This window comes from Miscanthus floridulus, chromosome 18 (genome assembly GCF_019320115.1).
Source record: "Miscanthus floridulus cultivar M001 chromosome 18, ASM1932011v1, whole genome shotgun sequence".
Lineage (NCBI taxonomy): Eukaryota > Viridiplantae > Streptophyta > Magnoliopsida > Poales > Poaceae > Miscanthus > Miscanthus floridulus.
In genome coordinates, this window is record NC_089597.1 from 98,961,366 (window position 1) to 98,971,224 (window position 9,859).

The following is a 9,859-nucleotide window of genomic DNA, read 5'->3' on the forward strand; positions in this document are numbered from 1 at the left end:
AACAAAAACATTAGAAAGCTCTCTCCTACTTGCACTCCGGTGTAATTTGGAGACTCCGAATTCCTAAAAACGCACACGAACATGCTTAGGCTGCAGCGAGGCACGAGGAGAGGGATGTGGGTGGCGGCACGAGGAGTTTGGGCTCCACCCGAGTCGCCAATGTGTATGTATTCAAAGGCCCAACACAGAGAGTCTTGAATCATTCTTGATTTTATGAAGCCTACTGGTTTCTGTGAACTAGCTTTGTGATAATGGATTACAGCCTATTAGCAAGCAATTTTGTGATAAATTTAATTGAGGAATTGAGGAGGGAAATTGGTCTAAAGTCAGATACCCTACAAGCTCCATCCTTCTTTGGGATCAGTAGTGTTACGTAGGAAGAGTTTATGTTTTGTAGACAAATCGTGCCTTAATGGAAATTTGTACAAAGCTCATAAAAATCTTTATTGGTAATTGGCCAACATTTTTAAGGAATTCATTGCTGATTCCATATGGTCCTATGGATTTACCATTGGAGAGGCATTTGACCACACTATATATTTCCTCCTCTGAGAAAGGGATCAGTCAGAAAACTTATGTCTAGAGAATTTTGTAGGAGTGAATCCAAATCAAAGGGCATTCCGAACCTTTCTCTAAAGGAGCTCCAATGGATGTTGCTCTTCATATTATGATCTGCTATAAAAGTCCCATATGAGGTTTCAAGGTGAGAAATCAAATTCTTTCTATGCCTAACTGGGGCATTAACATGAAAGAAATTCGGGCCTACATCTCCCAGTTTTGTTGCCAATCTTTCAAAGCCTTTCTCAAATTTTAAAATTGGCTCTCGGTGATTTGGCTTTGTAATCCTAGGTAGATTAGATCGACCAGCTTTGCTGTACAGCTTGAAGAAAGTCAGAGTGTCCGTGTCCCTTCCAGTAGTTTTGAAACCTAACATTTTTTTTCCCTTTTGGAAGGAAATTTGATATGTGAACTAGGCAAGGACAGTGATCTGACTGGAACCTAGAGCCTTGACTAATTTTATCATTAAGCTTGATAAATATGTGACAAATTTCTAGCAAAACGTAGATTCAGGCCCTGTTTGGTTCCGCTCATCGCGCGTTCGCGACGGGAGAAGCAGAATAATCCCGCCAAACGGCTCGCGACGGTCTCCATCGCAAACGCGGCGTTCGCGTTCGATTTTCTCTCCGCAACGGCGATTGGAAAAGCGACCGAAGCGCTGCGATTTGGAAAACGCGAGCCGCGTTCCCGAGCGCTCGCCCGGGTCTCCGCCTCTGCTCGCACCTCCGCACGCCAGCAAATCCGCCGGCCGCCGGAGCTCCTCCTCGCCTGGAGCTCCTCCCCCTCGCCGGGAGCTCCTCCCCCTCTCGGAGCCCGCAGCCGCAGCTCCGCCGAAGGATCCGCTCGCCCGCAGCTCCGCCGACGGATCCGCCCGCTCGCTTCTCCGCTGGCCACCGGAGCTCCTCCTCGCCTGGAGCTCCTCCCCCTCTCATCCGCCCGCAGCTCCGTCGGCCGCCGGAGCTCCTCCCCCTCGCCGGGAGCTCCTCCCCCTCTCGGAGCCCGCAGCCGTAGCTCCGCCGACGGATCCGCCCGCCCGCAGCTCCGCCGACGGATCCGCCCGCTCGCTTCTCCGCTGGCCGCTGGAGCTCCTCCTCGCCTGGAGCTCCTCCCCCTCTCATCCGCCCGTAGCTCCGCCGGCAGATCCGCCCGCCCACAGCTCCGGCGACGGATTCGCCCGCTCGCTTCTCCGTCTACCGCCGGAGCTCCTCCTCGCCTAGAGCTCCTCCCCCTCTCATCCGTCCGCAGCCGCAGCTCCGCCGACGGATCCGCCCGCCCGCAGCTCCGCCGGCCGCCGGAGCTCCTCCCCCTCGCCGGGAGCTCCTCCCCCTCTCGGAGCCCGCACCGTAGCTTCTCCCCCACGAAGGACCTGGATGTAAATAGAAACTTTTATTTGGGTCAAGTGGTAAGGCTATTGACTCACAGGAACAGTAGTAAACAGTGCTACATAGTTTGAGAAAAGTCCGGGTTTCTAGTGCAAAATATCCATCCAAAAATAATCAAGCCAGCCAAACGCTCAGCTTAGATTCTACGTATCGCGACTTATCAGATAATTCTGCTCAGCTTATAAGCGAGACTCAGATGAGCTGAACCAAACAGGCCCTCAGGAGGATGGCCGCTTAAATTTTGTTTCATCTTGTCACCCAACTATAGACTGTAGACTCACTGAGACACTGAGTCATGATATGACAAAAATTTCCTAATTCGTAGTAAACTTTTTTGTAAATTTTACAAGTTTTTTTTTGTAGCGGCAATAAAAAGAAAATCTCACTAGATCTACAGCCTGTTCGGTTGGCTGGTTCGTATCGTTGCTGGTTCGTGAAGAAGTAATGCTGATTGGTTTGTCTGAGAGAAAAATACTGTTCTGGCTAAAAATTTACGATCGTTTATGACAGCCACAGCCAAACGAACATGCTGCTAACTAATAGAAGCAAAATGTTCGAGATTCTTCAAATAGTACATCACATGGGAGTTTGGTTTTAGGAATAGAATAGTCTATCATTTTCTGAATCCTTAAGTTTTTGTTTGAATTGTGGAATGGAGGTGAGGTGATCTATCAACATCACATTGTTATAAACATGAGAAAAAGAGTCATTCCATTAATTTAAGGAATTGGCTTACGATGCAACATCTATCTAAGATGCGGTGGTTACTCAAGCACAAACACTCTATGTTCACGTCTCAATAAACTAAAAAAAATATTTGATAGAAGAAATATTAATAAATAACACTAATTAACGACCAGAGATCGTACAACAAACGGACATTCATGCGCGCGAGGCAGGAACTCCAGGAAGCTTCCCTAGCCTGGCCTCCAATATTTGATGGCAATCACAGGTGGCCGCCGGCCATGAGCGCGGTGGCCGTGGCGCCGCAGGACACGGCCTCGTTGGGCACCTTGCCGACGAGGTCCACAGCCTCGGCGAAGATGACGCCCATGCCCATGTGGAGGTGCGGCTCGATATGGCAGTGGAACGCCCACACGCCCGGGTTGTCCGCCACGAACCGGAGCAGCGTCCACCCGTACGGAAAGATCACCACCGTGTTCCGCAGCGGCGGGTCCCGGAGGTTGAGCCGCGCTTCGTCGGCGGCGTCACCGCGGTAGGCACCGTCGCCATAGCCCAACACCCAGAAGTCGTGCCCGTGGAGGTGCCACGGGTGCACCTCGCTCACGTTGCGCGACAGCGCGTTGGCGTTCTGGAGCACCACGTCCACGGTGGTGTTGTGCGCCAGCACGTACACGTTGTCCCCGACCGTCGTGTTCGGGTTCGGCGGCGGCAGCGTGACGTCGTAGCCTCGGCTGAACGTCTCCGCCGGGCGCGTCGCCGCCAGCGTGGACTTGAGCCCCATCTTGAGGGAGCCCAGGTACGGCGTGGCGGGCAGCACCATGGACGCGTTGTTGATGGACCACTTGATGTGCCCGTCCATCCGGTTCTGCGTGTTGAGCAGCTCGATGCGGCGGTCCGCCGTCGGCGGCGGTGGGGCCGTCCCGGCGCGCGCGCGGATCCTGTACGTGAACGCCTTGCTGTGGTCGTAGTCGTCCCACGCCGGGGTGACCGGTGGCGCGACGGCTGGCAGCTTGGACGCGCGGTTGGGGCGGTAGTTGAGCACCGCCAGCGCCGGCGCCGTCTTGGGCTGCCGGCCGCGCACGCCGACGCTGACCCAGTAGTTGGAGGACGTGTCCTGGTCCGTCGTCAGGAGGACGGAGTAGCTGTCGCCGGAGTAGAGGTCGATGTCGTCGACGACGAATGGATCCACGTAGTTGCCGTCGGCCTCCACCACCGTCAGTTTGTGATTCTGCAAAGATGCAACCAAACACAAATCATCGACAACGTTGGCCAATGCAATGCATTATTGAGGGATTAACATGCTCTGGTTTCCTCGGCTGTTGGCTGGTGGCTTACCCCGATGGCGAGGTTGAGAGACGCGAGCGAGGTGGTGCTGGCCACCCTGAGCCTGTAGGTCTTGTTCGGCTGCACGGGGAATACCACCAGCGCGCACTGCCTGTTGACGGCGGCGGCGCACTGATTGACCCCCGGCGTGTGCGCTGCGGCCAGCGAGCAGTTGAGCTGGCCTCTCCCGTTGATCAGCAGCGACTGCAGCGTAGTAGTTTAAAAAAATTTGTCATCATTAAACGGTTCAGCACCAAAATTCAGACAAGGACAAATTGAATTCAGCCAAATTCAGTGTCTGCCAAATGTAGAGTGTGAATCCGCACTGAAACATCATAGTTTCAGGACTCGCGAAGCTCCAAACACATGCACAGCATCGGAGCACAATACATGATGTGCACAGGACAACACAAGAAAGAGGGGCAGGACCATGCTGCCAATGTGATGCACTCATGCCGGTTTGACCTTTTTCTCTGTGCTTCCGTGGAGGAAATGGGCAATGGCCAAACCTCCCCTATGCTCTCTAGAGCAAGAAGACTGCATCATGCCTCTGCCCAGACATGTTCCCAAGATGCAGAGAGAAAGTCGCCTGCATGGACGCTCTCTAGTCTCTGGTTCTCTGCACCACCACGACGTGACAGCGTGTGTCCTCTCTCAAGATCATGTGGCCCTGCCATTGGCGTGTACTCTAGCATTGTAGGCATGGTGATGGCGCCTGCCTGATTGTTCTCCACTTTTCCTCCATGTTCTGCAGATTCTACGATACCCAACTTTTCTTCAGAAAAATTGCGTCTGTGTGCGCATTGCAAAGTAGTCACACAGGGCTGTGCTGGAACATGATCTACTCTGCCATTTTTTGTACACACATGCTGCTGGCATTGTGTCCAAAGTGCCCTACACTTGATGTGCTTTCTCAAGTGGGGTAACTTCTTTCCATGAAGCCAGGACTGTTTGGGTTTCCATCTTTTGCCTTTCTGAGCGGTGGGACCATCCTGCCTGCATGATCAGCTTTTTGGTATTGTTGGGAAAGCTAGATGTGTGCACTGCCGTGCATTGCCTTGCCAGTTTATCACTATCAGCATTCTGCATTCAGCAGAGATTTTTGAACCTTTTCAGCAAATGGCCAGCCAAGGGAATGGCCCGGCATTTGTCTTGTACTATACTGGCCAAGTATCCAGACAGGAGGATGGATAAAATTTCAGAGCAAGCAAATTCAGCTATGCCCTGTGTTTACATACTGTTCTAATTTCTAAATATCCTTATGCATGCCGGCCCAATAATTGAGGTCCAATGTTGTGCATTATCGCATAACGACCTACGATTTCTAATAGGGACGCGGCTCTTTCTGTGCTGATCAAACAGGAAACTGAGTGAGTGTACAAGCAAGTGACAGCTTGATTTAGACCACCATGCATCTACGAGTACTTGTTTCCTCGACTTGCCATGATTTAGTGTATATATATGAAAGCGCTTGGTACGGTTTAGCTTTGGTAACTGGCCCAGAAAGCCCGGCAATATGGTCCTAAACTACAGGCCAAGCAACCAACCAACAAGAAAAAGAAATCTTCAGAGCAAACAAATTCAGGCCATGCCTTGTACTGTTCTGAACATATTAGTATGTCAAGACAATAATTGAGGGCCAATGGTAAGCCTCATTGCAAATTAGTATCATGTGACATGTTATATTTCCTGAAATGAATTTATCTCCTCCTGTATTGTTTCTAACAGGAAAATTCGGCTAGTGAAAAAGCACTGCAGAACCTGATTTAATCTGGTAAGTTGGTATAACTGAATTGCATTTGGTTTGCCTAGAGTCTATATACAAGCACTGTCATTTCACAAACCTACTCGATGTAATGCTTCAGAAGTTGCATTAGTATAGCTGCACTGCATGTGTATTTTCTCAAAGAGTCTAAAAACACTGTTCTTTCATAAATCTACTTGATATAATGTTTCACAAATTGCAGTTGAAATCACCGTGTTTAGACCAGCAGTAAATTTAACAGTCATCCTGATCCGGGGAAATATACTGTGTAGTTAAAGATGTATGTATGACAAAGTGGTGAAGTTAACCACTGCAGGCCTCTGAAATTACCATGGCAACAAGAACAGAAATGCAGCTCACAATAATAAGGCAACCATAGAGATCATTCATGGAGTGCGTCGTACCTGTGGCTCGCCGATCCACCTGAAGGGCTTGGACGAGAGGGCGACCATCTGGGTGTGGATGCTCTCGTGGTACCAGTCGCTGAGCAGCAGGTTGAGCTCGCCGTCGTACTTGAACGGCTCCTCCTCCCCTTCAGCCACGTCCACGATCAGCGACCCGTACAGCCCTGCCGCCCTCTGCATCCCGTAGTGCCCGTGGTAGAAGTACGTCCCCGGCTGCGGCCATGAAAGAAAAATTTTCAGTTTCAGTTGATCTCTTGGCATGAACAAGGGTGAAGGTGAGTGGCGCTCAGCACCTTGTCGACGACGAAGCGGTAGGTGAAGGTTTCTTCAGGGTTGATGGCGCACTGGGAGATCGCTGCCGTGCCGTCCGCCCATGGCGTTCCGATCTGCCATGACATGACCCAGGGTTCAAATATTAGCAAAGTGAAATAGCACAGAAGACAGAGCTTGTCTGAAGATGCAGTGCACTGGTGCTGGCGTGATGGTTACCTGTCTGATGCCGTGCCAGTGGATGACGACGCCCTCGGTGTGGAGCGCGTTCTTGAGCTGGACATGGATGGTGTCGCCGGCTCTGGCGCGGATCGTTGGGCCCGGGAACTGCCCGTTGATGCCGATCACCACCTTCTCCTCGCAGTCGGGAGACCAGAACATGTTGCTGATCTCCCACTTGAAGTGCCGGGCCTTGGCCGCCTCCGCCGCGCAATGCTGCCACGCCATCACGGCGCAGCACACCAGGGCCAGCAGAGGAAGCCTCATGCCTCTGCCTTCCTTGCTCTGCAGTAGTGTCTGTCTGCAGGCAGTCTACGCTACCCCAACAAAATGCACTGGGGGAGGAGAGCTTTTCAGAAGCAATGGAGGATGCAGATTAGTGGGATGGAAAGATAGGCTGGGAGGGAGATGACCGGAGCAGCGCTTGGAGTCTGTGAAGAAAGTCGTGGCAACTGGCAAGGATGTGCGTGTCTGTGCTAGTCAATTTATGCAGGCCAAAAATGCTGATCTCATCAGCTCAGTTACTGTTCCATTTTCTTTATTTCAGTTAGTTATAACCCTTTGTTAGTACGTTGATATTTTTTTCATGAGAAAAATGGTGACCAGCTTTTGAAATATAAAATACTATACTCTGTAGTAGTTACTAGTTAGTGGAGTTAGGTTGCAGGCAGAGTAGGCTGTTTCTGTGATGAACAACGCCTGCGTTAATAGGCAGTTTCCTGGCTGCTCGCAAAAGTTCTGCAGAAAGAAATAGCCTCAGCTCTGCATAGTTCTTGTTGCATCTTTCTGGTCGAGGAATAAAGAGTTGATATCGTCTTGTTGCTTTGGGCGGATCATAAGGTCTCTGCTGCATGTGACGAGGATGGCTACTTCTGTGCTTCTGATAGATCCCACATGCCCCATGCATTTGTTTGGAATAAACTGCTTTGCATTTGGTAAAAGCGTTTCCCCTCTTTCTTGTTCCTTCACCAGCAAAGATGCAAAGTTTGCGCAAACGTATTTTTCGCCTCTGAAAATATGTGTGTATGTGGCTTCTGGTCACTAATTTCTGTATATTCCTTTTACATTAGTATACATAGTATCAGATTTCATAATAGACAGTGTGCAATTTTGCTAGTCACTTGCATGAAAATCCATATGGTCTTAAGACTTAAAAGTCCATAAATTGTTTTTATAGCACCTCAAAATTATGATAAATATTCATGACTTACTTTGTCTTAATAATCAATTAGTCGCTTTGAATGATAGTACAGACAGCTTGTGCTGATTTTTGGTAAGGTCACAACCTGTAACTGTAAGGCATTTTATTTATACTACAAATGCGCTGCATGCATGTTCATAATCACTTGCATGCTATAAATCATCAATACTATTCTAATTAAAAACGAAGATATGCCAGCCTCATTCTTCGGAAAGCTACACATAGTGGGGAATACAATTATACAGCTTGCACTACGTACTAGTGCAGCTGTTCTTTAATTGAAATTCAACACGTGTTTGTTCCTGGTGCTCAAATCCTGTTGTTCACAATGCTATGGTGCTTTTGCATCAAGTGAAAACCATCATGCTGTTATTCTTCATAATGACTGCCTTAAGAGTCAAGATAAAAGGCACTACAAGCGCCGTTTCAGGTACATGATAACACGTAACTCCTTTTTGCCTGTTCTTTGACCACATTTTGCTACGGAATTAAGTACCCAACACGCAACCAATTATACATCAGTTCTCTTCAGCAAGCGAATTCTATTCGCTTCACACTCCAAACGGTGACCTGACAGGAAACACAAAGAACGTGCATGGCAGAAAAAGGAGTAGATAAAGGGAGATGAGGGGAAAACCACTACTACATAAAGGATTGATTTTTAGAGGCGGATGAAATCAATTTCTAAGAGTGAAATTTGCAATGGTCTCTATGCAAGGATGTTTAGAAATAAGTCCTTTGTATGTAACCTTTACTTGCACATCAGTCTTTACTCTTTAGAAGTAAAAGGTTTGTAGGAATCTTAGACGATTTCCACGGGTGGTTGACATTATAGACGGTGCCACGGTTTTTAAGGAAGTCTGCCTCCAAGAATCTTTTTCATAGAAATTACAAAAAATAGAAAACGACATAAATAAATATTTATTTCGGTTCCTAGCGGCCCTCAAGGTCACATGGTTTCTTAGAAATTTGCAATGGTCTCTACATAAGGGTCTATAGAAATAAAACATTTGTAGGGACAAGTACCTCTATGCAAATGTTAACGGTCTATGGAAGTAAGGCATTTGTAGGAATTCATAAGCTATCACCCCTAGAAGATCTTTAGGGTGTTGACATTACGGACTACTAGAGCATTTTGTAAGGTGGCCTACTTCTACTTTTTTTTTTGACAAAAATCACAGAATAGAAAACAACACAAATATTTTTCCATAGTGATCCTCAAGGTCACATGGTTTTTTGCGCAAAAGAAGAGAAAAGTAGTACGCACATTTTAAGGATTCGAACCTATGTCTTCGACTATCATGCAGGCCTTCCTTACCATCTCAGGTGTAGAAAATCTGCCCTTAGGGGCATATGCCCTCACGTGCACCACCATTGGATGCGTGCATGTGAGGGAATGTGCCCTTAAGGGCAAAAACAACATTACCTTACCATCTTACATTCTCACTACATGGGTGTTGATATGGAATAGGAGAACCTTATGGTGAAGATTTGTATGGGAATGCCACCTTACAAATTGCCTCTAGAAACATATTTCAAAAAATTTTTAGGGGTACTATGGTAGCTTGGCATCTCTATTGGATTGCTGGCTGACAAACCTAACCACCTTTGAGAAAAATTCAGGATATCTCCAGAAAATCATATATGTAGTATGAACCTTTAAGTACGAGCCTTGTAGTAAAAAAAGGCAAAATAAAAAATTGACACACTACAATGATTATCACCGAAACAAATATAACTTAAGTTAGTACTCCCTCTATCTCTATCCCAAAAAGATCATCATTCACGGTTCAAAATTTGTGACCGCATACATTGGTAACTGGCATCGGTTATCAGGACTATGGGACCCACTCGTAGTACAGTATATTCCATTTCACCCATAAAATAAGGATCGTTGCATGGACGTGGACATCCACTCCTCCACAAGTTTTGTCTCGCATTAAAAAAAGTTATTCGTAAAAAAAAAGATCACTGGAGGGACGTGGACATCCTCTCCTCCAAAAGTTTTGTCCCGCAATTGGGAATGACTTTTATAAGGGTATTTTTTGTAATT

The 9,859-nt window shown here is 47.9% G+C and overlaps 1 protein-coding gene across 1 annotated transcript; it reads right to left on the reverse strand.

Annotated features, from left to right (window-relative positions):
• Nucleotides 1-2,676: 2,676 nt before the first annotated feature.
• Nucleotides 2,677-7,045, reverse strand: LOC136521230 (L-ascorbate oxidase-like). Its single transcript, XM_066514935.1, has 5 exons — nucleotides 6,606-7,045; nucleotides 6,410-6,502; nucleotides 6,117-6,329; nucleotides 3,960-4,151; nucleotides 2,677-3,852 (listed from the first exon to the last, which is right to left on the reverse strand). Exons 1-5 carry the CDS (start codon nucleotides 6,870-6,872, stop codon nucleotides 2,887-2,889), a joined length of 1,731 nt encoding a protein of 576 aa, XP_066371032.1. The 5' UTR covers nucleotides 6,873-7,045; the 3' UTR covers nucleotides 2,677-2,886.
• Between the last annotated feature and the right edge of the window lie 2,814 nt (nucleotides 7,046-9,859).